Source organism: Lissotriton helveticus, chromosome 12, assembly GCF_964261635.1.
Source record: "Lissotriton helveticus chromosome 12, aLisHel1.1, whole genome shotgun sequence".
Taxonomy (NCBI): Eukaryota; Metazoa; Chordata; class Amphibia; order Caudata; family Salamandridae; genus Lissotriton; species Lissotriton helveticus.
Window position 1 is genome coordinate 738,152,335 of NC_136073.1, and position 27,220 is coordinate 738,179,554.

The 27,220-nt window shown below is 46.1% G+C and overlaps 1 protein-coding gene across 3 annotated transcripts in view; it reads left to right on the top strand.

Moving 5' to 3' along the window:
* The window catches only part of MTMR11 (myotubularin related protein 11), a 238,245-nt gene that overhangs the window by 139,658 nt on the left and 71,367 nt on the right, over positions 1-27,220 (top strand). For all 3 annotated transcript variants that reach the window (XM_078670169.1, XM_078670171.1, XM_078670170.1), the window contains exon 3: positions 25,243-25,379. In XM_078670169.1, the coding sequence (XP_078526295.1) occupies positions 25,243-25,379 (137 nt within the window). The remainder of the gene's footprint in view (positions 1-25,242; positions 25,380-27,220) is intronic.

Below are 27,220 nucleotides of genomic sequence, written 5' to 3' on the forward strand. Positions count from 1 at the left end.
TGCAGCTAGGAAACTGGTGCACTGAGAAGGTTGTAGGACCGATTTTTCCTGATTGAGGGTGAGACAAAAGCAATCGAAAAGCTTGAAACAGGCGTTGGAAGACTTGGACGCGTCTAAGGATGAAGCCTTGACCAGCCATTCAGATATGGAAAGACTTGGTGGTGGCACTGTCTGAGATATGCCGCCACCGTGGTACGACATTTCGTGAATATGCGCAGTGCAGAATGTGCCCGAAGGGCAAAACGCAAAACTGCAAGTGTCTGCCCGCTACTGCAAATCTCAAGTATCTTTTTGTGATTCCTGTGAATTGGGATATGGAAGTAAGCGTCCTGTATGTCTACGGACGCCCTAAAATCCTGCTCCTACATTAGTCGTAAGACCTCCTGGATCGTTACCATGCGAAACAAATTTGTTGAGGGCCCTGAGGTTCAAGATTGGTCTCCACTTCTTGTCTTTTTTCTGGAACAAAAGAAGCGGGAATAGAACCCTTTTCCCTTCCGAGATAGAGGTACTCTCCCTATTGCTCTTATCTGCAGCATAATCGAGATCTGTCATGGAAGCAGCCATAGATTATTATCTTTTCTGCTGTCCTTTACCTTGAAAGGACGACCTCTCAAAAGAGGATCGCTTGTTTTGCTTTGGTATTGCTGTCTACTCTGGCTTGAAGAGCAGGAAGACTTGTATTGATAATTTCCTCTGTAGGAAGACTGTCCTCTTCCTCTATTTCTACTAAAGGACTGGTGATTATACTGAAGAGTGCTTATAGCTCTCTCAGTGTCCGCTTCGTCAATTTTTTGTGCCAAATAGTAACTGGCTATCATATGGCATGTCCAAAATCTTTGTTTGCACCTCAGGACTGAAAGAGGTTGCCTTTAGCCATCCTTGGAGCCGCAAGACTGCTGCTCCAGCCAACTGGCGGAACCCTGTCATAGCGATATCCATTGCGCAGTCTATAGTTTCTGACGCTGATGCTTCAGCATCTAGCAGAATCCTCTTTACTTCCTCTTTGGATGAATTTGGCAATTCCGACAGGTACGGGGCTATGTGTGCCCACAATTGTCCATGATAGCGTCCCAAGAGCGCTAGAGCGTTCACGGCCTTTACAGTCATTGCCGACATTGAGGAAAACCTGTTCCCAATGTTGTCCAGGAAGCGACAAAGGGGCCGAAGGATTCCTGGAGTTCAGCTGGGCTGCCTGTGTCACTACAGAGTCCGGCTTAGGATGTCCTGTTAAACACGCCGGTGCTGTATCTGGCGCCCTATACTTCTTATCCAACTGATGGATCACTGGTGATACAGAGGAGGGGTTCTGCATGACCCTTACCCCTTCTGACTATAGGTAATCGATAATCGGTATTGACCTTACTGCCTTCTTGAGAGGTTCTTTGAAGTCATACAAGAAGCAGGCCTGTTCTTGAGAGATCATAGAGATCTTAAAACGTTGAGCAGCCCTCTCTACCACAGTATAAGAGATTCCAGAATTGGCGGATTTTCCCTCTTACATCGCCGTCATAGACTATGCCGTCGTAGACGAGCAGTCAAAGATGAGGCCGTCGTAGACGACGCCATAGACGATCCGTCGTGGACAAGGCCGCCGACGCCGTTGTAGACTAGACTTTGTAGATGAGGTCGTCGTAGATGAGGCCGTCGTAGACGAGGCCGTCATAGACGAGGCCATCATAGACGAGGTCGTCGTAGACGAGGCCATCATAGACGAGGTCGTCGTAGACGAGGCAATTCTATACTAGGCCCCTGTCGACGCCGTAGACAGGCCATCATAGACGAGCCTTCATAGATGAGGCCATCGTAGATGAGGCCATCGTCAATGCCGTAGACAGGCCGTCGTAGACGAGCCGTCGTAGACAGGCCGTCGTAGACGAGCAGTCATAGACGAGGTCGTCGTCGACGCTCTCGTCGTTGTCGACGCTCTCGTCGACGCTCTCGTCGTCGACGGGGCCATCGTAGACGGGGCCATCGTAGACTAGGCCATCGTAGACTAGGCCATCGTAGACTAGGCCATCGTAGACTAGGCCATCGTAGACTAGGCCATCGTAGACTAGGCCATCGTAGATGAGGCCATCGTAGACTAGGCCATCGTAGATGAGGCCATCGTAGACGAGGCCATCGTAGACAAGACCATCGTAGACGAAGAGGCTGTAATAGGCAATGATGATGGTTTTTTCCGTCAACGATCCTGTTGACGATGTTTTAGTCTTTACCTCAGGAGGTATAGAAGACGCCTTTCTGAAGGGTCCCATGACCAGAGGAGGCGATGTTGACGGCTAAGAAGTCGTCTTTTTTATATGTTTTTCTCCACAAGCAAGTCCATTACTCTCCTTTACCACAGAGTGAGGAGATTTTGAAGGACTGCGCCCAGAAGACCCATGAGTGGTCTTTTTGAGGGTCATCTCAGGACGGTCCCCTGAGGAATCAGTCTGGGGAGATTCTCTTCTCTTTTGAGGTCTCCTAGACGTTGAGGGCAACGCCTCATCACAGTAACTGGAGAAAATAAAAACCTCCTTTCTGGTCTGACCATATTAAAAGTCGCCCTTCACGACCTCTCAAAAAACTTACTTGAGAAAGTGCGACATACCTTGCAGTCTTTGGCCTGCGGTATCGACAGAAAATGCGGTCAGTGTGAGAAACAGAGCAGAGCAACCTCTTGGAACAAGAAGCACAGGCTCTAAAATAAAATTCTTTCTTCTCCTTACCAGACCTTCTTTAAAGAATATATTTGAAGATAATCCATAGTAGAAAAGCAAAGTTATTTAATGAAGTGAAAAAGAAACACAGAAACTGAGCAGAGCTCAGAGGAGACTCCCTTAGCACAACGTGCGGTAGAAAATCTGAGGGACTGAGGCTCCTGCCAGGAAGGTTCTAGAGGGAGGTGATAGCTGATTGGCTCTTGTTTAGAGTTTGGTCCTTTTTACAAAAGGACATGGATATGTTACTAAGGTGAGGCCTTTAGGCCTACTATTGTCTATGTATGTCTATAGGACATTACTTTTCTATGTACCGGAGACTCCCGTCTCGACGACGGGGAATGATTCAGGCATGTGAATCTATGAAAGACACCAATACTGGATAACTGCAGTTACAGGTAAGTAACGCATTTCTTTTAAGTCAAGAGTTAACTCCAATCCTTCCATCTTGTCGAGTTGTCAGATCCATCTCTATCGCAGACTCAGTTCTCTGCGCTCATTCAAATTGATCATAATAAATAATTCAATGGGCTTTGTCAGGTCAAGTTAGACAGCGCAGCTATCTTTTGAGACCGGCTGTGATCAGTCTGTGTCTAAGTCCATCCCCCCCTCCTGCCATTGCTTTGAGCTTTTCATATTGTCTGTCAATGACCAAACTCAGGGTGAGGACAGCACGAAACGATGGGCAAACGCAAACCACGGGTACACACTGGAGGTACTCTCCCAGAGTCAGGGAGAGTATAATGTCTAGTTGTAATGTCTATCTTCAGATAATAGAGAGGACCCGTGTTAAAATTTATGGATTGCTATGGTAATGGAGACAAACTAGTCATCATACTCCAAACAGGCTTGGCCTGGTCAGCGTGTGGGGCATTATGGGCCCCTGTCGCAGTGCGCCAAAAAATTGATAGATGAGGGATGGGGTGGGCCTTCCAATTAATGTGTTCTGTCTCTAGGGCATGATCTGCACTGGAGAACAGCCCTACTAGTTTACTGTAGTGTCCGGGCTTAGTAGGTAGCCCCGTGGCAATATTGTGATGTTCTCTCTTGGTAGATCATCTGTGGAGCCGGGACATCGGGTGGTTCCACTGGGCAATAATTGGGGTGTTTTTTCCCTGGAAGCAGTGGCAGACCAAGGCTGCTCCATGCATTCCTCCGTGATAAATCCAATGCGTTTCACTTATACAACTGGTTGATCAGGACATATTACCCAGTCCGTGTGCAATGTAGAATGAACAGCCGGTCAGAACGACCGGGATTGGTTTGTAACCTTTTCTAATCAGCAGGACAAGTATGCCAAATGCGCAGGCACCAATCTGAGAAGGTCAGGTGGTAACGTAAGCAGGTATAGCCAGGGCGTTCTCCGAGCTGGGGGCCTGTATGTTGTTCCTGGTTAGGGGCTCTGGGGGCGAGGTCACAACCAAGTCAGATTGCTGGTAGGGGAATATAGGTAGGGTTAAGCGTAGCGGTTGCGTAAACGACCTTGACATTTGCCCCAAGTGTGCCCAAGTACGATAGGCAGCTGCTGGCATCCACGCATAGGGGATAGGAGGAGTGAACACAAGGGTAGATTGTCTCACTAAAGATTGTATGCATGTCTGTCCCACGCATGCACAACCCATGATCAGGTATCTCACATAGGCTTCCCCATAACAGGGCCTCTTTAGAGTTCCTTGCTGGACTAATGGGAGTAATTACTGTAATGGGCTCCCCCATCCTCATGGTTTAGTGCCAGGAATGAGTGTAATTCTTTGTCTTAGTCACTCATAGTGCATCGAAAGGCAGGAAACGTCACACAGGGCAGTTGAGACCTGGGCAGACATGGATGGGGGCGGTGAGCTCTCATCTGCAGAGGCAAGGAAGCTAAATGGTTGTTGAGTAGTTTGTGCAACAGTAAGCAGGGACTATGTCAACAGCTGGCCTGGGTTCAGAAGGAGTGCTCCTTTTGTAGATGTGGGCAAACAGTTTCTGCAAGTCGCTTCTGTGGTTGTCAGTCACTTTTACATATCTTGTCCCGGTAGTGAGAATTCCACTCACACCCCATTCACAGCATTAGAACACCCCCCCACATCAGGCATAGCGCTCATCCTGGGTGCCCCACCTTGGTGTTGGGCTGTTTGGTGTATCCGGGGTGTCCTATCTGGCGCCGAGGGGCGGGCACTGTGAGAAGCCTGTTTTATGGTGACTTTCCGTGGTGGTTGGAATTCGGTGTAACTTCGTGGTCTGTTTTTGGCGCCGGGTGGCGTACTCTGGGACAAGTTGGTTTCGGATTATGGCGTGAGCGGAGTCTCTCTGCTTGTCTAACATGGTCCTTTTGCCACCAGGAGTTATTGCATGTGGCCCTTCTGTATGTCCGACTGATGCAGGCGCCATAGATGTCAATTAGTTATTGATGGTCGGTCCTGGCCAGGACGATGTAGTATTGTATCTACTTCTTCACCGTTCTGGTGCATCAGCGGCCACTAAGCCGAATATACGTCATGGGGCGCTGCTCATATTATGGTGGCCATGTTCACACAAGGCACAGGATGGTGCGGTGTCAGTCACGTGGGGTAACCCGAGGTAGCATTATGACCATTTTGATCTGGTCACTTCAGTTAAGGCATTTCCACCCGCGCCTTTGCCAGGGCAGCAGGCGGGGGAGGTAGTTGCATCTATCGAGCGTTGTTGCTCTGAAAGTGGAGTACACAGTGGTAGAGCCATTGGCGACAGGGTCCGTTGACCTTGGCATGCCCTCTTACTTTACTCTGGAAGAGGGCACACAGTTGCGGTATGCTCCATTTCTCTGGGCCGGATGTACCAGAGAGCCGCTCAGCGCGGCAGGAGTAGAGCTGATTGCACTACAGTATTTTGGGGCATCCGCCTTCTGACATCACTTTGGGTAGCGATGTATACAAGCGGTTAATTACCACAGGCTCATGGTCCAGCAGGCGACGCCTGTCATCCTCCTGCTTGACTGGCAGGTGGCAGTACAGCAACCCGCACAGCGAGTATTTGGTGTATGTAAGATATTGGAATCGCCTCGCTGCTATTGTGAAGATGTTTTATGTCTCCAATGCTGTGGGCACCTGTATCAATCTAGGCAACCCCTCATGGTGGTGGTTGTATGTCAACCTTGTAGACGTTTTATCCTAGAGGTAGCATGGACTAAGCAGCCTTCAGGCTAATTTCACGAGGGCATGTGTAGCCAGCAGTTTCAACCTGTGCTTTCCTGTGATCTAATGATGGGACTCCACACAAGTCATATATTAAACTTTGATTTTCTGAGGACCGCGCTACGGCAGAAGTTGAAACTTAACCTGGGTGTAGTCTTCTGACACTTTGCGTGAAGGTTGGGTTGGGTCCAAGTGGCTTGCGCTGGAACTCCATGGTACAGATTTGAAGCGCTAGCAGCTGCCCCCCCCCCCTATTTTACACTTGGTCATTCACCTGGGGGTATGACCCCTCGTACCTGGTCGGTCTACACTTGTGTTGTAGTGGGATTATGACCCGGGGGTAATCTGCAGTTTAGTGTCAGAGGGGCCATTACCATTTTGGACCGGATCAGAGGTCTCGTTGAGGTGGAAGGGGTACACCTCTCTCCTGTCGGTCTGGGCTTGTTCCTCTTGTTTTAAAGAGAAGCTCTGCAGAGCGTAGGCTGCAGGTTGCGTAAGTAGCAAAGTGGTGTGGGGTCTGGACGGCGACGGTGGCCGCCGGCCGGGCTGTGGCGGATTTACGGGGCGATCCGGAAGCAGAGAGGTGCAGCACTGTACTTCAGCGGGCACATAGGGGTGCCAGAGCCTAACCTGGAACCTCATGGGAGGCCGGGAACCTGTGTCGGCGCCCCAGTAGTCCTTCGGGCGGTTGTGTGCCTGTGCAACCGGGGGTTTGCCTAGATACGCCCCGCAAGGGGCGTGAGTAGAGTTATTACCATAATGACGCAGCAGATGGGTGGTTCGCCACTGGGCTGCTTGGCTCATCAGGCGGGCAGGTGGCGAGAATGCGGCCTGCCCTTGGATCGCCCGTAAGATAACCCACCGTGATTACATAATGTTGTATGTAATAAAATAAACCTGCAGCAACTTTTCCCAATCTAACACTGGTGTCTGTGTGTTATTTGCGGGATGTTGGGTATGTTGGGGCGGGGGGTGCTGTTGTCCTGATGGGACTATGCGGCTGCCCGAGGCCACCCTGTGGCCATCAGGAAGGCGGGCCCTTAGTCCCAGAGGACTTCCCCCGCCCCCCCCTACTTGGGTCAGCCACTCCTCCCCGGGCAGGTGGTGCCCGGCTGGAGCGTGGGCGGGCCAGTGACGCACGTCCGGGCGGCAGGCAGGCAATGGGTTTATATTTTCCCCTCGCCATTTTATCAGCCTCTTTGCCGCTCCGGACGTCGCGCGTCGGGTCACGGGTCACTCTTTTCCTTGATACGGTGAGTGAGGGCCCATTGGCCGGTACCCCCCCCTCCGCCTACTCCCTCTTCTCTGAGGTAGAGCCGGGCTAGGCGACCTGCTTAGGAGCGGGCCGCTGTGGAGCCGGGGGTACAGAGACAACATTTGAGCCCACGCTGTGGACCTTCACCGGTCGTATTGGCGGGGGCCGGGGCAGGCTTGGCAGTCGCGGCTGTCGGACTCCCCATGTCGTCCATCACCTTGCGGGGGGGAAGCAGGGGGCCCATGGGACAGGCGCTTCATGCTACCTCCGGTCCGCCCTGAGGCCGGCCGTGAGTCCTCGGGCCGTTTCCGGCATCGGAGTCGGGTGGTTGGTCCCCGGCACCCATCCTCCCCCACACCAGACTCACACCATGCTGCTTCCCCCGAGACCCGGTGGAGTTAAGAGGTACAGGTTCTGGGGCTGCCCTCTCTAGTAGTGGGTGTAGCATGGGAACCGCCTTGGAACCGTGGGTCCGACCCTCCCTGGGGCGCGGGTACCCTGTTGCCCTCCTACTCGCCCCTGCGATTAACAGCAAAGGGAGGAAGTGCGGGTCGGTCAGTCCACCTTCTTTTCCCTTCAAAAATGTTGCCTCGCGGAGGATCGCTGCCTGCCTGTCGCGCTGCACACCCGAGGTGAGCCAGTGAAGCCCCCCTCGTGCCTGCCCCCCCCTCTTCTGGGGTTTGCCGCTGAGGCTGGTGTCAGGCAGGTCTTATACTGGGCTGAGCCTACCGGCGGGTAGGTGGCTCCGCCGCTGCCCCTCTGTCGTGCTGTGGCGCCAGCCTGCGGTCGTTGCCGGTAAATGCCACGTTCGTGTCCATCCCCCTGCCCCGCTCCCGGGTTGAGACCAAGTGACACGGGGGTTTGTGGTCCGAGTACCACAGGGGGAAAATAGGTGGCACATTGCAAGGTGGACAGGCTTGGCTTGCGAGGGGGCAGGGGCGCGGTTGGGGCGGTCACAATTCGAGCTTGGGTGTGCCCTCGTTGGTCACACATCCGCGATCCCATCCCCCGTCCCCGAGATGATAAGGCAGTATGCCTGCACTCACACATTCCTTGAATTGTTGTAATTTTATACCCAAGCATTAGTCATCATGTCCATAGTACTACTCTGTCTCATACATCGAACCTTTCGTGCAGCCTGCGTCCCTGCTGCTGAAATTCAACAGCGCTGCAAGTCGGTTTGCTGATGGAGGATGACCTAGTTAGCCACACTTTTCCCGCCCGTCATCGTGTGCTTGGCATAAATGGCCTCGCTTGATGCCCCCCCATCGCTCCTCCATTGTGAGGGCAGCGGTGCCTCCTCTCCTCGGGGGCCCCTCGTCGTTCGGGGTCACTCGGAGCCGGCGGGGGCTCCATATTTTACAACCATCGCATGGTGTGTTTATCATCTATCGCAGCATTCTATCCCGTGGGGGGGGGGTCGAATCTGGGACAGGGCAGATGTGAACATATGTTTATGAATATAATAACGTGCAGCTGCTACTACATTCATGTGCTTTAATACGGAGGCTTAGTAAGGTGTTATCCTCCTTATCAACTAAATAGCCATAAGCACCCAGTGGCTGCAATTACTGACTGATAGGATGGGTTCTTCGGCTATGCTATGCAAGTGTCCGAGGAACTTGAGGTTTTAGGGGGGAGAGGTGTGGGGCCGTGGACAGGGTGACTGACATCGGGATCTGGGGATCACGGTTCGATCCCGGGAGCCGGAGGCAGATTGCCCGGCACCATGTGACTCTAAGCAATAGTTTGCTTAATCTTTGTTATAAGCCCAATATTGTGACTTTGATCATAAGTAATCAGGTCCAATCTCCTTCGTCACTCTTGCACAGTCATTCTGCAGCCCGTGTCCTTTGGGACCATTTGTACAGTGTTTCCGGTTAAAGTGCTCTCTACATCAATTGTCATAGGTTTCAACAGCAACCTCTAAGTTGATGTGGTAGAGGTCAGTTGCTAGCTGCTATATCGGATGTCTACCCCCAGAAATGTGCAAATGAATTCTTCACCCGCTGGAATGTTAACTGCCTGGGCGTCTTCAAGTGACGCCATTCAAGTATCCGCGATCGAAATTCATCAACTGGGAGTGCGTCCTCATTGCTTTTGGGCCATTGCGTAACACAAATTAACACAGCAGCCCTGCCGTGGAGGGCGGCACCATCACGGATACTTGAATGGTGAAGCTGTGGGTGGAACTATGTCCAAGCCTGTTTTCAGCTCAGGAGATAGGACTTCACTTACCAGCAACTCACTCTGGGGGCCCACGAAGGGTAAAAAATATGCTGTACAATTAAGGAAGATGACGAACCTTACTATAAGAAAATAATGGTGCTTGAGTGGACCACAAGTCCCTACAGGCAACTCAGTGACCACACCCACTGAGGGTTAAAAGCATGCAAATTATCGAAGCATCGAACAGTCCTTCCGAGCAGATTCCAAGCCAGCTACGATTAAGAGGCTGAAGCCTCGAAACGCATCAGCAAAAACAAGGAAACAAGGAAAAAAGAAATGGATCCAAAGATTTAATCAACTGGGAGTGTGTCCTCATTGCTTTTGGGCCATTGCGTAACACAAATTAACACGGCAGCCCTGTCCTGGAGGGCGGCACCATCGCGGATACTTGAATGGCAAAGCTGTGGGTGGAACTATGTCCAAGCCTGTTTTCAGCTCAGGAGATGGGACTTCACTTACCAGCAACTCACTCTGGGGGCCCACGAAGGGTAAAAAATATGCTGTAAAATTAAGGAAGATGACGAACCTTACTATAAGAAAATAATGGTGCTTGAGTGGACCACAAGTCCCTACATGCAACACAGTGACCACGCACACTGAGGGTTAAAAGCATGCAAATTATCGAAGCATCGAACAGTCCTTTGAGCAGAATCCAAGCCAGCTATGATTAAGAGGCTGAAGCCTCGAAACGCGTCAGCAAAAGCAAGGAAACAAGGAAAAAAGAAATGGATCCAAATACCGGACTGAAGCTGCTGGTGTCCTCTTAATAAATCGAAAGATTTCATCAACTGGGAGTGCGTCCTCATTGCTTTTGGGCCATTGCGTAACACAAATTAACACGGCAGCCCTGCCGTGGAGGGCGGCACCATCGCGGATACTTGAATGGCGAAGCTGTGGGTGGAACTATGTCCAAGCCTGTTTTCAGCGAAGGAGATGGGACTTCACTTACCAGCAACTCACTCTGGGGGCCCACGAAGGGTAAAAAATATGCTGTAAAATTAAGGAAGATGACGAACCTTACTATAAGAAAATAATGGAGCTTCAGTGGACCACAAGTCCCTACATGCAACACAGTGACCACGCCCACTGAGGGTTAAAAGCATGCAAATTATTTCCGAGCAGATTCCAAGCCAGCTATGATTAAGAGGCTGAAGCCTCGAAACGCGTCAGCAAAAGCAAGGAAACAAGGAAAAAAGAAATGGATCCAAATACCGGACTGAAGCTGCTGGTGTCCTCTTAATAAATCGAAAGATTTCATCAACTGGGAGTGCGTCCTCATTGCTTTTGGGCCATTGCGTAACACATATATATATATACCTCACACGAACTGCGGCATCTGAAGAGGCTTGACGCCGAAACCGGTCATGCTGACTCTTTGTTTTAATAAATGTCCTGAACGAACCCCGCTGGGTCCCTTCCCTTCTTTGATCTCGAAGAGGATTTGTGGCAATATTTCAAGTGCATCCTGTGGCGCTTTTGAAGGGACCCCTTCCTATTTGGGCTGTGATACTTACAGGACGTTGGGCAACTAACTTTAAACATTCGAGTAATCGAAATATCACAGCCCGCCCTCACACTGGCAACATCGAGGAGCTGCTGTCATAGGCGGACTGGGACTTCCCGGGTGAGAGGCGTCCGCACTGTCCTTCGTCTCCAGCCTCGATGACTCATCGCTTTGAGGGCTTGGAAGTAGGGGACCCAAGGACATTTGTTTTTGCAACTTCGGGGGTCTTTCTACTCCCTGCGGCACATCAGACACCAACATGATGCACGACGGGATCAGTAGTCCGTGGCAGAGACTACTTTGACGCCGGCAAGAGTATGTGTTGCAGCTGGGCCTCTCATTACTGAATGGGAGGAGCTCGTTATAAATCAAGGGGAAAATCACCTCACACGAACTGCGGCATCTGAAGAGGCTTGACGCCGAAACCGGTCATGCTGACTCTTTGTTTTAATAAATGTCCTGAACGAACCCCGCTGGGTCCCTTCCCTTCTTTGATCTCGAAGAGGATTTGTGGCAATATATATATATATATATAAATATATATATATATATATATAATCTTCTGGATTACTGCAATATAAACAAAATTGCCAAACCAAGCAGTCATATTGTGCCTGAACTTCCAGAAATGCGACCACATTGAACCAGTCATTAAATCGTTCTTTAGACAGTTGGAGCAGTCACACAGGAACACAGCACAAGGGTACAACAGGAACTTGCATCCTGTTGCCAGTCGGAAACCTACAAATTGCCACCTCATGCTGCATCATTCAACACACTTTCAAGCTTTCAAAGCAGGGCATTGTTCACCTGCTCACTGTGCCATCGGACTCGAGCTCCACCTCAGGCCCAACTAGGCCTAAACTACTCTGGGGTTGCTTGTGTTCCTATTTGGAGAGGGCCTGACCTGGCGGGACTGTCTCTGTTGGAGCTGGACCAAGTTTGATCGAATTAAATGGCTGGTCTCTGTTTTTTAGTAAATACCAGCAACTGAGATTAATTCAAGCATTCCACCCATCACTTCTTATCCTTCTGAATGTAAAAGACTACTGTTGGTCTCTCTGTGTTTACGTTTAAACCTCTGGAACATTTGAATCAGAGCTGGAGGGTGTCATCCTACTACCCAACCATTAATGTGTGCCCTTGGGTGCCAATGGGCCCCACCAGCTTGTTTCAGAGGACAGAGATTCGTTGTCATTTCCTGCACTTTTGCGGTCCCGATCTGCTGCTGCATAACTTAACATACCAGAGGAGTAGTCCTTCTTTTATTTCCAATAAGCATAGAAATAGAAGGACAGTCAAAAACTCAAAGTGTTTCCTTGACTTGGCAGCACTTCGTATGTTCCTATTAACCACAATGCAATGTAGAAGTGCATTGATCTCTTTCAGGTCAGGTTTGCATGATAAGGCTGATTTTACAGCCTTCAAGCGGGAACCTGGGAGAGGTTATTGGAGGCTTTATAAATTATTGTAAAATTAAATAAACAACAAACATATTAACAGAACTCTTTTTTGAAATAATAAAAAAAATTAAAAAGGTAGAAAATGTGTAAGAAGTAAAACACTTTAAAAGGAGGACATGGCCATGCCGTGTCGAAATTCGAGACCACTCAATACCCCACAGGGCCCGGGCCTGATTTGTGTTTTGAATTAAAATATTTGTTTGTATTCATTCTTTAAAGAGATTACTTTTTTCCCCCCAAGCAAATTCTTGACAACAGTGTACTGTGAGTTTGTGTTTCTAGCCGGCCTATTTAAAGATCTTCTGTAAAAATTGTTAAACAAATGAAGGCAATTGAAAGGATTTTATATAAATAAAGCACTGCAGGATCGCTTTTGCTATTTTTTCCCCGTGAACAGCCCTCCCTTTGTCACTACCAAGAACTTTCCCATATGGGTTTGGCTGAAGGGCGTATGTCTTTACGTGGGAATGTAAAGGCAGAAATGCACATACATTCATAAGAGGCGGTGTGCGTGATGCAGTCCTTTGTGCTAAAAAGAAAGACAACACGATGAATCAACAATAGCAGTCTTTGACCTGAAGAAGGGCGCAGCTGTGCCCAAGAAACAGCAGGAAACAGGGCGAGCAAAATGAATTGAGAAAAAAAACCTCCACTTTTTAAACTGGTGGAAATTATTTATTATAAATTATGGAAAGTCTCTCTTATGTTCCAGGCCCATGATGCTGAAATCCGATAACCTACCACCCTCGTTAGCTTTCTTAAGCGTTTTCTATAAAAACACTTGTACGGTTGTATGACGCGTGGTAAAGGCATATGCGTGGTAAAGAATGCGTGCTAATTGCACTGTGTGGAAAAGACTGCGTAGTAAAGCTAGTTTTCCCACCAGCAAATCTGCCTAGAATATTGATTATTTCAACAGAATTCCACTTGCGAATATTTGGCGTGGGTAATTTTGGATTTAATTAAAAGTTAATAAATCCACTGTCCGGTAATAGTCGAATACTGGCGACAGGTACTGCGCACTATGTCGCAAACGTTAGGTGTTTCCCTCCTGCCTGAACCTCGAAGGTGTATTCTGAATATATGGGACCCCACCGACCTCACTCGCCAGGGACAGACCTGGTCTACACTCGCCCTCATAGTGGCTAAGAGAGACATAGCGCAGAAATGGGGAGCGGCAGACCCCCCCCACGTTAGCATTGTGGTGTAGAAATATGGACCTGATGATGGTAACGGAGCGCACAGTTTATAAGACCAGGGGAAGCCTGCGCAAACGGAAAAAACTCTGGGCGCCTTGGCACACTTTTAGGGGGAACCTATGCGACCTGCTGCCAGAGGAAGATATAGACAGTTCAGACGATGAAGATATAGAGGCGTAGCGGTGCAGCGTGTTAGAAGACCTGTTTAGTTAGATGTGAAATATACGATGTAATGACTGTCTTGAGGATTGTCGAATTGCTTAAGCATTAGTGATCTAAAATACCTGCTGTCGAGCGAATTATTGGATTGCCTAAATTATGCTGATCAAACCTATCTGCTTATGTGATTACTGTCATGTCTACAACTGTTTTTCTTCAATAAAAACAATTATAAAAAAAAAAGTTAATAAAACCAAAGAAGTCCAGCAACATATTTAAACTGCTGAGCGCTCATCAACTGTCCTTTTGGCAAAGGCTTCCTGCTTAGGGTTCTCCAAAGGTCTGAGACCTTATCTAATTGAAGAGCAGAGGTCCATAATATGGATATGGTTCAGATGGGTAAGGCAGCCTGTTCTTGGGGAGAGGCCTCCCACAGGCAACCCAATGGTCCAGCTTGACCTTCTTTGTCAAAATAAGAGTTGAGTAATTCAGGGCAGGATTGACATGTTAATGATATACCCGTCTACCTCTTTAATAATTACAGGATTTCAACTTAGCGCATTGGGTTATATCATTGAATTTATTACATTTATTTAAACAAGCATTGGCATAGCCAATATTTCGGGCATATTTTGTTTGTTATGGTTTTTGCAGTACTTTACTGTTGGGGAAGTTGCAAGAGCTTCCACAATCTAAAAAGAAAAAAAAAATATATATATTTTTTTGTTTAAAAAAGTACGCTTTGTCATAATAGTGACTGGTAGTGGCAGGGATCTATTTTGTGTGTGGAAGTGCAGACAAAGCTTAAATGAAGAAGGGTCAAGGAGGAATCACTCCTTTAAATACAGAAATAGATATATACAATGTGAGGGGAAGGTACATCCCAGGGGGACAACAATTCCTCCCTGTGGTAAAAAAAATGCAGACAAAGCACAAAAAAGAGGAACCCGCTGCTCTGTGCCTACAAGCGCAGAGATATTGCGTTTCCGGGGGTTCTTTTGAGAACTGTTTGTATATTAATGCATATATTGTAATCTTGATATGTCTTTTTGATATGTCTTTTTGTGTACAAATTGTATAAACATGAATTACATCTTATTATGCTATTTAAAAAAATGAATGAACATATATGTTACATTTTACCTCATGAAAAAGATTTTTTATGAGAACTGAGTTTTGTTTGGACTGTTCTTTGACGTTTTGCACACTTGTATAAACTACTAAATACATTACCTAAATGTTGTTACCAGGCAAGGCTGTGTTCTGTTTTGTTCACTGGTATTTTTTCCCCTGAACCTACTGGTATATCCGACTACAGGGGCCCTCTGTATTTTTATTTTTGCCAGTTAATAATTAAGGCACAAATAATTACTTCGTTCAAAACCACCTTGAATACCATTTAACCACCTACCATCTCTCCTTCTATACTTGATCTAGTTGTCTCAACCCTGTTTATGCTCTCCATCCACTCTGCTACTGGGGCCCTGATTAGATCTCCTCGTTTCTGTGCCCTTTGTCCCTTTTGTTCATATTGTACATGGCCAAAAAGCGCGACCTCCATTCTGTGAATGCAGGAAAATCTGAACAGATCCATTCTTAAACATCAGGTTAAAATTTCACCTCAAGCAATTTTATATGAGGTGAGTGAAGATCAGGGACTTTATAAAGGTGGAAGATATCTGCTCTTCACGGGCCATGGCCATTCCCATGAAGAGCAGATACCTTTCCGCTTTATAAAGTCCCCGATCTTCACTCACCTCATATAAAATTGCTTGAGGTGAAATTTTAACCTGATGTTTAAGAATAACTCCCCTAAAGACTTCAATTTCTTCAAAATATTTAAATAACTGGGGACAGGCACTGAACATAACGATTATGTCAGCTTCCTCAGCCCCAGATCTATGACACTTTGAATCCAACCTCTTTCCCCACATAAACTGCTTTTTAGGTGTATAGTATAGATGAAAAACCATTTTAAGGTGTTCGCTTTTGAGGCTGGCAGTCAAGAGTGTATCTTTACATATCTCAAGTGAACTCTCCAATACTGGCACTGTTACACCTAATCTAGATTCTCACTTCAGATTCAGAATTTACATATCGTCAAATAAGCCCTGTATTAGAGCATCATAAATTCTCCCAATTCTGCTGTCTTGATCCACCAGATCTATAACCATACTTTTAGCAGTTGATATTTGTTTTTTGTCCCCGAATCTGCAGATATTTATACAACTTCTCCTTGCTCATTCCAAATTTATCTTGAAGCTCCATAAAGGAACATATTTGATCATTATTATTATGGTGGTCCCCTAGATTCGAAATCCCACTGGACTCATAGCTCCTACACATGCCATCTTGAAGTATATTCAAAAGGGCGGGAGAAGCCCACAAAGAAGTTTAACGATTCAACTTGCAAATATTAACCTTCCTTCTAATCTGGAGCCAGTTCTTAAATGCCCCATTCAACGTTTTAAATGTGGTTTTCTTGTAATAACGTCTCTCTAAGTTCCTTGAAAAGCAGCTCTTGGCCTCTGAATCCAACCTGAGTTGACAAATAGATGGGGGCACAGCAGGATCAATATTATGGGTATTGCCATTATCAAGATAGCAAAGTGTTGCAACATAAAAGCCCAGTAATATAATACAAAGCAATGAACTGCTCACCCCTCTCAGCATCCAGGGAGAATCATAAATCACGTCGCTCTTCACCACGAGTAGGCATACGCAATCCTAGCGTCTGGGACCGGAAGAGAAGATCCCAAGTTGAGGGCAGGGATAAAACAGCCGGCTGTTTTATCCCCGCCCTCGACCGGGATCTTCTCTTCCGGTCCCAGACGCTAGGATTGCGTATGCGGGCCAGCATACTTCCTGGATCAGCATTTATCTTTGAATTGCACGAAGTATACTCCGCCTACTCGTGGTGTATCTGTGATTACCTGTAGTCCTGGACTTACTACATCCCAGTAAGCTCACACTAAGTGCTTTTACCTGTGGACCTTTGGGAAACCGCATTTGGTTTTTCATTTTCCCTGGAAGTACAACCGGCAGATAGATTTTAGACCTGCATTAGTTGCCGTAAGCCCTGAGGAAGTCTAGGGAACTCACCTTTCTTTAGGGTACTTAAGGACTTGCCTGTGGGTGGGTCCCTAGATTCATCATGGGACAAGATTCAGATCTGACACCACTTCATCTTCATCCATCTGGGCACTTTGGACTTTGCTTTGGGAACCGAGGCTGCAACTGGGAAGACTCCTGCTGCTCCTGGTCTCGTCGTCCTGCAGGTCTTCTGCGTTGTCTGTGCCTGTGCTCCATACAGGTTCTTCTTCAGACCTGTGGACATCCAAGACACTCAAAGAAATCTCCCTTGAAGTGAAGGAGTCACTTCCCTGCATCTGCAGGCACTGTACCGAAGCTGACCAGTCTGCTCTTCCTGAGCTCTCCCTGAGCTCCTACGGACTCTGAAAGGTTCAGCAACACCGGTGGTAGTTTTGCAACTCGCTCGAGGACTGCACTGTCTTCTTAGCAAGTTTGAAGCCAGTATCCCTCGTCGTAACCGCTGGAGCAGTACCCTTGTGCACCGTGTCGACTTGCCGTTCCATGGCTTGTTGACTCTCTTCACCAGAGATCTTTGGACTCCAAGAAGCTCCAGCCTCAAGCATCTCCTGCAACCAAGATCTTTGCCTGCTTGGCACCCTCTGCACCGTGGGCCCTCATCCGTTGGTGAAATGCTCGAGGTCCTATTGTGATTTTTGTGCCTTTAGACTGTGGGTCCTCTTGAGAGTCTTCTTTGGCTCCTGTGGGCTTTCCTGCTTGCTCAGGGCCTGCTCTAACGTACCTGCTCATGGTGAGCCACTTGGACCTTGCTAGTCCCGACACTGCATCTTTTTCAACTACCATGTTGGTTGCCATTTCCAAGGCTTGTTGGTGCCCCTGCTGAACACTGATGCCCTGGATCTTGACAACCGATGTGTGACAGCTTGTGAATGGCTCCTGGTCTTCCACAGCGTCACCTGGTCAGCACAGCTGCAACTTCAAGGGCACCGTCAACTCTCCTGCATCTCTGACATCTGTGGGTATTCGTCTTCCTTGCCTCCTGGTCACTCCAGAGTGGTATAGACTCTGTCCCCTCTGCTTGCAGATACCTCTTATCTTGAATCCACCTTTGGCTTCCACCGGACTCTTTCGCCTTCTTCGCCAGCGGCATCTTCACTGAAGTCCTCCATTGTGGTCTACGGCGGTTTCCGACGTTACTTCGCACCTATGCACCCGCCTTCCCTGGTGTAGGTATCCTTATTCTTGGGGTATCCATGGGTGGAGTGACTCTCCAACCTTCCATGACGTCTCTTCAGGGTCCGCTGGGAAGGGTCCTTCTTCTTTAAAAACTGCAACTGCAACTTACCCATTGACTTGTATTGAGCAGCCGGTCATGTTCCCACTCTGCACACAGCCTCCATGGGGTTCTTGGGTACTTACTTTGGGTGGTTCCTTGGGTCCCCGACTCTTCTACGTCTTCTGGGTCCAGTCTTGACTTAGGTCATGGTTCGCATTCCACCATTCTAGTATATGGTTTGGTCTCCCCCTGAATACTACTGTGTATTTGTGCTACTTATGTGTTCTATTACCAAAGTATTGTGGTTATATATCCGGGTAGGAGATAGTGCAATGTGTTGGTGAGTGTTTATAATAAATACATATTTTTATAACTACACATTAACGTTGGCTCAGCATCCACAACTGCGGTCTGGGATGCATTTTAAGACTTTTGTAGGGGGTGAACACTGACTTATTTTATACACCAACAGAAAAACTGGTACATCGAGCAATCTCAAATGCAACACTCTCTTACCCAGATTGAGGCCAGATTGGCTCTAAGGATAACTAATCAAGATTGGCAAGGAGCTTTAGCGGTCCATTTTAATAAGATTACACCTCACAATAAGTCCCAGATACAAACTATTCCAATTGTTAAAAACCAGCAGCCGGTCCTGCAAGTAGGTCAGTTCAATTCAGCTTTATTCGGTGCATAAAGAAAAATCACCATAAAAGCACAATATTCAAACAGCATCAATTCAATTAATAGAAATCACAGTTCGTAAAATATAAAAATGGTATACATTATTTCATTGAAAAATTCTATCATAGAGGGCAAATATCTATAAAAGGCAATATATAAAAAATTATTAAAAGCTTTAACAAATTATTTTTACATAGTTAATCAGGCCTAGATTATGTCATCTTCATTCTCATATAGTAATGCTTCCAGATGAGAATAATCTTCTCTTTTTCTAATTGCACATTGAATGTATCTAATAATGGAGTTGATCATTTTTATATTTCCCAAGTTACAAATAAAACTGTAAGCATGTTTGTGATTAAAAAGTCTATTAAAAATAGAGGTTTTAAAAACAGTTTCCGTATATCTTTATAAAATTTACAAAAAAGGATAAAGTGCATAGTTGTTTGTGCAGATCTTTCATCACATGGGCATTTGAATAAATTTTTGTTCCAATTTTTCATCTTTGGGAATGCTACTAAAAGATGTAATATATCAACCTGTAACCTTGTTAGGAAAAATATGTGCTGTATATTTCTTATAGATGTTAAATATATGGGTAAGCCAGACACAGCCACCAGTTCATATTTTACAATATCAACTCTATCTTTATCATTTTCTGCAAATTTAAGGTAACTGGCCTTCAGATTCCTTTTGCTAAAATCTTGAATATATGAGGGATTCTCATAATCAAGGTTAATTCTGCAGCAAGTTAATAGTTTTGAGTTATGCTCCAACCATGGAATTTTCCTATTACAATAAAGGTTCAGACAGTCCATTATAATTTCTTTCGAAAATTTGGATTCCTCCTTAGACCACATCCTTTGCCACAGGAGCAAGCCGGCTAGATTTATTGTATCGCTTAAAAGTGGGGCCAATATCTCTTTATGTACTATATGATTTGCTGTACCTTGGGGGACCGATAATAATCTTTTAAAGAATTTCTTTTCTTGAGTTTGTAGTGAGGCAAAAGATGCTCTCCCCCAAATTGTTGCCCCATAGCAAAACCCAGTAATACATTTGCTCTGGTAAAGAGCTAATATTTATCTTATGGGCTTGTTACGCAAGTAGCTTTAAAGAAAAATATTTGGGACAGGGGTAATGTCAAGAATTCCCATCAGGCGGGGGGGAAACGCCTTGGCCGGCGAAGACGGACTACGACTCCCAGGATGCTTAGCGTGGGAGATGTTATGCAAACGGGAGAGCCGTTGCATAACACAAGGTAAACACGCCCATAAAGGAGGAACCGGGAGGAAGACCACTGTTGGATATTGTGTTTACACGGACAGCACCGCTTCTTGGTTAGCAGCATTCCGGTGTGTGTAGGAAGCAGTGGGAGCTTCCAGCAAGAACGGAGGTAGGTCGAGTCGTCACTCCCTGGACCGTGTCTTGCCTGGCTCACCCTGTTTGAGTCCCGGATGCTCTACCGGGTATTCATTGTCGATCGCATTGACTCGGCTGAGTCATAGCACATTAGTACTTACGCTGGTTGGAGCCGAAGCTCCCAGCCGTAGTGGAGTTTTCAGAACCCTTGCCGCAATATAAGGTAACACGCACACAGGAGTGTTTGCGGTGTGAAAAACATTACCCACGGGTGACGGTTGGTGAGAGCCGATGCTCCCAGCCCGGCCCGTGTTTCAGGGATAGCAGCTGTGACGCACACCGGGAGGTGTTTGCCGCGTCACAGCCAAAGGGTCCCCAAGGTCGATCGAGCGGCTGCTCTCGATCTCATCACTGCATTTGTTTTGGGCATCGGTGACGCAACACCAGGAGGTGTCTCAGCGTCCCGGTGCAGTAGAGGAAGAGGTAGAGCGGCTGCTCCCTTTAGGTAGAGACCCCGGCTGGGTGTTTCCCTTACTCCTCTGTACTCTCCCTTTCACTGCGTGCCCCTCACAGCATATCGAGTGGCATTTTCGGCCATTGTTATCTGCCCTCTTTTGGAGTGCGTCGGGACCGGCGTACTTGCAGAGGACGGTCTGGACCATCCGTGCTGTGGGTTGGTAACGTATCGAGGCTGGAGGATTCCAGCGACTCTTTTCATTACCTACCTGTATTTCATTTACCGTCATTAAAATAACAGTACTTACTCAAGTGGTTGTGTCCTCCTTGTGAAATTCTGTTAAAGACCCTGAGACCTCCAGGACGTTACAGGTAACAAAAAGATCTGGGCCAGGAAAATGTCATCTTTTGAGAACAGTGAGGAGATGGGCAGCTTACTCGCTTTTAAGGTAAGGGACATAGTAAGCAGTAATCTCATTCATAGAATTGTCATCAAACCGGGTGAGTCAATTGTAGAACAGATGGGAATTAGGGAGGAATTTATGAAATTCTACCGAAACTCTATAAAGAAGAATGTGTTTCCTCTTCAGAAGACATCAATAAATATGTAGAGAAATGTAATTATCGTAAATTGAGACAATCACAGTGTGACAAGTTGGGTGAAGCTATCACCTTAGCGGAACTGACTATCAGTCGGCAGATGAAGGGGAAAGTATCTGAGCTAGATCAAATTTCTTTGGAATTTTGTAAAAGCCTTCTCAGGGGTACATGCACCGGTCCTCCGAGGTCTTTTTAATCCCCCCCCAACTTTCTTAGTTTATGGGGGAAACTAAAATTGTCATCTTTCCAAAGAAAGGGAAAGATCCAACGGGCTGTGGTTTCTATCGGCCAATATCCCTAATCAACGCAGACTCGAAGATCTATAAAAAGATTTTGGGCAATAAATTATCCGCAGTGATTTTGAATTTGGTAGGCCATAGGCAACATGGGTTTATTCTGGGATGTGACACAATTTCTCATGCTAATATGACAATAACCACCTTGGAGGTAGCGTCCCTCCCATTGGAATGATCATGTTGGGGTGCCTAAAATGCATTCAACTGGGTCTCCTGGCAATTCCTCCGGGAAGTTATGAGTAGTTCATGATTTGTCCCTGCATTTATCACTTGAGTTAAGCGATGTATGGGGGGTTATTGCGAGGATCTTTGGTGATGATAAATTATAGAAGCCCTTGGAATCAATATAGGCCCTGGCAGAGGTGTCCTTTATCACCACAACATTTTGCGCTGTATCTTGAACCTTATGTTCAGGCCTTGCAGCTTATGGACTCTTATCAGTGCACTTCACCTGCATCGCTTAAAACTTAAAGTCTTAGCTTGCATAGATAATGTCGCCATCTTCACATCTTCTCCAGCCACTACATTGAGGGCGGTTGATTCACTGGCGACAGAGTTCTGTCGTGTTTCTAGATACAAGCTTAACTCTGAGGTCATCTCAAATGTCTGCACAATTAACTCTGATACGAGGATGATTCAGTCTGCAAACTACCTAGGTACTAAATTGACCAAATTGCTGAAGGAGGTTATTAATCTAAAATATGGTAAAGTCTATAATCAATCTATAGAGGTTTTTAACAATTGGAATAGTTTGCATCTGGGACTTATTGTGGGGTGTAATCCGAATTTGGCGATATCTATTCATTGTAATTCGCTTAGTTGTTGGAGGAACTCCAGACTTCACACATTAGGACACTATTTTGAGGTGCTACAACAGCAGCTACTTCTTCCCGTCAGGGTTTTTTTTTAGATATTTCCAACCTCATCATTTTTTGTCAGGCTTAGAGGTGGAAGAGGTAAATTGGGAGCAGAATAATTTTCTTGAGTTTCTGATGGAAGTGACTTGTAAGGGGAATATAAGTTTGTCCTACAAAATGATTCTTGCAGCTGAATTTGAGGGAAGAATCAACGTATTTTGACTTAGGGCCGAGAAATGGAGCGGGCACCTGGGGTTCGAGGTGACAACTCTTGATGTCGAAAGTAGTAACATTCTGGCACAGCCAGCTTGGAATGTGTCTCGAGTCAATACTCACCATATTAAACTTTTGTACCCTGCAGCGTATCACTTACATAAGGAGTCTCCAACGGGTCGATTGCAAGCTACCAGTAGCTCCCAGCGTGTCTTGGAGTAGCTCTCTGTCTGTCACACTATTTTGGGAAATGGAGCTGTGAAGCCCAGAAAGATGACTGCAGGAGCGTCTTCTATCTATTAATTTTTTTTTTAAATGGTGCATATAAGAAGCACTAAATAAATAATTAACGCATGCCTACCATTAGAGCACACTATTTGAAAACCTTCACCCTGAAAACATATAACATGCCTGATGACAAGCCTCAATCAGTGGATTATTTCCTTAACGTCAATGGGAACTTAAATATTTGGAGAAGAGTTGCACTGCATTTAAATTTTATTTTTCTCTTTCTTCCAATTTTTTTCTTGTTTCCATTTTTTATGAATTATCTTTCTATTTCTTCTCTTTCTTTTTCCTCTGATTTTCTTTCACTTCCTTTCTTCATCTTCTTCTGGATCCTTCACCTTCTTTTCCCTGTTTCTCTATTTTTCTTTCTTTCTCTTTCTTTGTTTTTCTTTTCCTCTCTTACTCTTTCCCTTTTGCTTGCTCTTGCACCTGTCTGTTTCTTTACTTTTTTCTTATTTTTGTTCTATCCTTTCCTTTTCTTCATCTCCCCTTTGTTACTGTCTATCACGTCTATTCTTTGTCCATTTTTTCGTTCCTTTTTCTGCTTTATTGCTTCTTTCCCTTTCTAATCTACTCATTTTAATATTCCTTGTCATCTTTCTTCCCGCTATCATTTTCTTCTCATTTGTTCTTTTTTTCTGTTCCTCTTTCCTTCGTTTCCCTTCTTTTTTCTCTGCTTTCTTAATACCTTCGTCACCTTCCATCTTTACTTTCTCTCCTTGCTTTCCCCCCCCTCTTAACTGTCCCTCTATTCTTCCTTCCTTCTTCTCTCCATTCTTCCTTTTCCTTTTTTCAGGTTTCTTTCTCATAATTTCCTTTTTTCTCCTCCCTCAAGTTCTTTCCTTTTCCTTCTTTCTTTTCCTCCCTTTTATCTTTTTCTTTCTTCCTTTTCTGAGTTTTAGAGGTACTTAGCTTCCCAAAGCAATCTTCATTCATTAGTTTGTGTTTCATCTTTGCACAAGAGGTATACTTATAGGATGGGAATGGCTGCAATGGTATGCTAAGTTGTAGAGCACTTTGAAGTGTACCTATTCTTCGTCTTACATCATTAAGGTAGTGCCACTTTCTGGACATCAATGAATGGATTTTACGGCATTAGCCAGAAAAATGGAAGTCTTTTGGGTACAAGCTCTCATAATGAGGATAGTGTAATTCCATGTATTGTCCGACTAGGAGACAACAAAACCACTGATACCTCTCACAGATGATTCACAAAAGTTTAAAGGGACAACATTGTTCCTTGCAGACCACATAGTTCCACAGTCTTTAACCAGCTTGATCTTGTTATGCAGGTATCTAATCCATATATAAGGCAGTAGCTTATGACATTTTTCTTGGATCAGAACCAGTTCTTTCTAACGAAAAGTTTGGAGACCCCTGGCTTACATAGACAGCTGCTTTCTGACACCCAAACAAACCTCTCCTATCTTTGCTTAATGAATATTAGTTATGAGCATAGAGCAAGGTTTTTTAGTGCACTAAGCAAAAGGGTGCTTTGACTTTTGAACTGTCTTCCACCGAGCCCAAAAAACATTTGAGACCATTTGTCACAATCTGCCATATGCGCTGGCACCATAAGCAGGTGACTAGAATGGCCTTAATAACCTTAATGCATTATCAGCATTGGTCCACTCCGCCCACAGACACACAGATGACAACAAGTTATGTTATCTTAGGGTATCTTTTGTTATGTTATTGTCATTTATAAAGCACATCGCTACCCCATAGGGCTTTCCAGCACTAAGCGACCCACAAAGTCACTGCGCCACAATCCCAATCTGTAGCACCCTTGCTATACCAGACCTTGAACCCAAACACAACTGCGCTTATACTCCTCAGTTCTAATTTACACCATTCCTGGAAATTATCTTTCACCAGAAAACTCAGCAATCCTGACCTAATATAATCCAGCAGTTTTAGTACTTGGGCCCACAAACACTCAGTCCACTCCAATCCTGATTTACCTCTTCCTTTGCTAATCCGATATTAAGAGCTACACACACACCTCTGCCAGTGTACATGTGTCCATACAGGTAGCCCACGTGCAGTCCATGGAAGAGATCCCCACACAGGTTTACCAGTGCACCTCCTCCCCAACTCCCTAACCCAGACTCAAGGCAATGAAAGCTTTACTTAGCTGTGACGTGGTTCTTAGGTCCGAGGTTCGGCAGTCTTGGGTGAGTACTACAGGGAGCTGCGCGTATGATTGTGCCTCAAGTAGGTCTACTTCGTATTGCCTAGATCCAACCGTTAATTTTTGGAAACATGGTAGTTCTGCATATCGAGCGCCCTCTCCACCCCCCCAAGAGTGGGCAGTGGACAGATGGCTTACATTATTGTTATTCATGTAACTCAGACTTCACCTGTGCAAGGGTATATGAGGAGGAAAATAAATCCTGAATCTTTGCTCTCAACATTGTCATAAATGTTACATATATTTGGTAGATCTCTGTGCCACCTGAAATGTTGACCATTACGCTTCTCTTTTTTTAGGTGAGTATGTCTATGAGGTTGCCGTCAATGTAAGGAAGAGCATTTCATATAAGGACAGCAGCGGGTTTGTTCCAGGCACTCTGTGCTGCACCAACTTGAGGGTTGCATTCCGGCCAGAGCGGGCGCATACGGTCGAGGTGAGTGACGAGCCAGCTCGCGGGGACTTCGACCTGCCTCAAGTCTGTATTGCAATGTCCTAGAATTTATGGTGCAGCGTGTTTTTGGAAAGAGAGCTGTTACAAACCTTAATCTATCTCAATATACTCCTCTTTGAAATTTCTAGTATCTGGAGAGCTGACTGGTAAATGAATATCCCTGAAACTGGGATTTAAAGTAATAACAATAATATTAATGATAACAATAACAACACTACTACAATGACTACTCCAAACCATAATAATAATAATGAAGTCATTTACACACCTAAACTGAATTAGTCTCTTGGCACTTGTCTAATAGCTGTAAATATTATTCAAATTATTGATCTCGAATTTATAAATCTTAGAAGGATGGCTTATTTAATCACCATTCAATTCAACCTTTAACTTGTAGGTCTTACACAGAGATACCTATTTGGAACATATCCCGCTAAACGGTTTGGGATAAGTCTACTGATGTGTCTACAGGGGTTCTGCTGTGTTTTCTAGTCACCTTTTGTTTTTCAATTAGTTCATTCTGCTCCTATCCCTGAGCTCATCTTTTGAAGTCATTTTTAGGACAAGCTTAATAGACAGCACAGCTGCCTGGTTGCAAAATAAATATTGTGGTTTACCAAGAACCTAGACGTGCTTGCAGCTTGCCCCTTACTTACCACTAATTGGCTTTTCTGTTACTGTTATTTGTCTGCTTCTTATTCGTGTTCCAGATTGACAATCTTGAATTTGTCCCGTCCATGGTGCTTAGCCTCTTTACCATCTCTTTCAATTGGCTGGGTCCTATGCTTCCACTGCTTGCTTTTCAAGCACTACTTTTTTAGGTCTCGCCTTTTCCATTCCGAAGGAATGGGAAATGGCGAGAATTCAAGTGCTCAAAATCCTCGTGAAACCACCGCTTTTTTCGTGCGTTTTTTTTCGAGTTCACATGGCCACAGGCACGCGCTTTTGGCCCATAAACTTTCATGACCATCTGTTCCCCAATGTCCCTCCCACCCTTCCTTTGATCTTGCCGCGAGTTCTTACAGGCTAATGGCCCTCCCCCCTCCCCCAGCACAGAGCGCGCATCGCGGCCGCACAGCACATCAAAGGGCTTCTCCCAGCGTGTGCTGTGCGGCTTCTCCTCCCCTAATTATTCATGGCTGGCCGGTGGCCGGCCGTACCTTCAGTTTCCCGGCCGCTCTTGTTCCTAATGTCTCCCCCTTCATCGACTTCAGTCTAATTGGAAACATATGTGTCTTCATCCTCTTGGCATTCTACGTTTTCCCTTCTTCATTCCACGGCTCCCACTTTGTCCCTCCTTTTCCCCCTTCCTGCCTTCGTTCTGTACTTGTGCATCATTGTTTTCCTCATCATTCATCTTCCACTTTCTCCATTGCCTTTCATTAATCTCCTCGTCATGTCGCCATATATTCTCACCTCGTTACCTATCTGGCATCGCATTTTTCCGAAGTCGCCACACATCTTCCATTTCCTTCCTCCTTTCTTTCCCTTGTTCCTGGCGCACTTCTCTAATTTTTCACTTCTTTCCTTTCTCACGTCTTTCCAACTTCCTTCGTCCACCCCTCCACTTCTGCCTGCACGTCCTTCTTTCTTCTGCCAAATGCTGTGTAATGCCCCAGCGTCTGCAGTCTCCTCCGGGTGCCTAACTATCATACAGGACTGATTTTCATCCGTGCATTAATAGAACACCTTTGTAGAAAGTAAAATCCTACTTAGATCGACGGGACAATTGTGCATGCATTAGATGTGCATACAGCGCTAGGAGACACGGAAAGGGCCGCGCCGCCGCTAGTTTGCGAGTAAAACAGCGCGGAAATAACAAA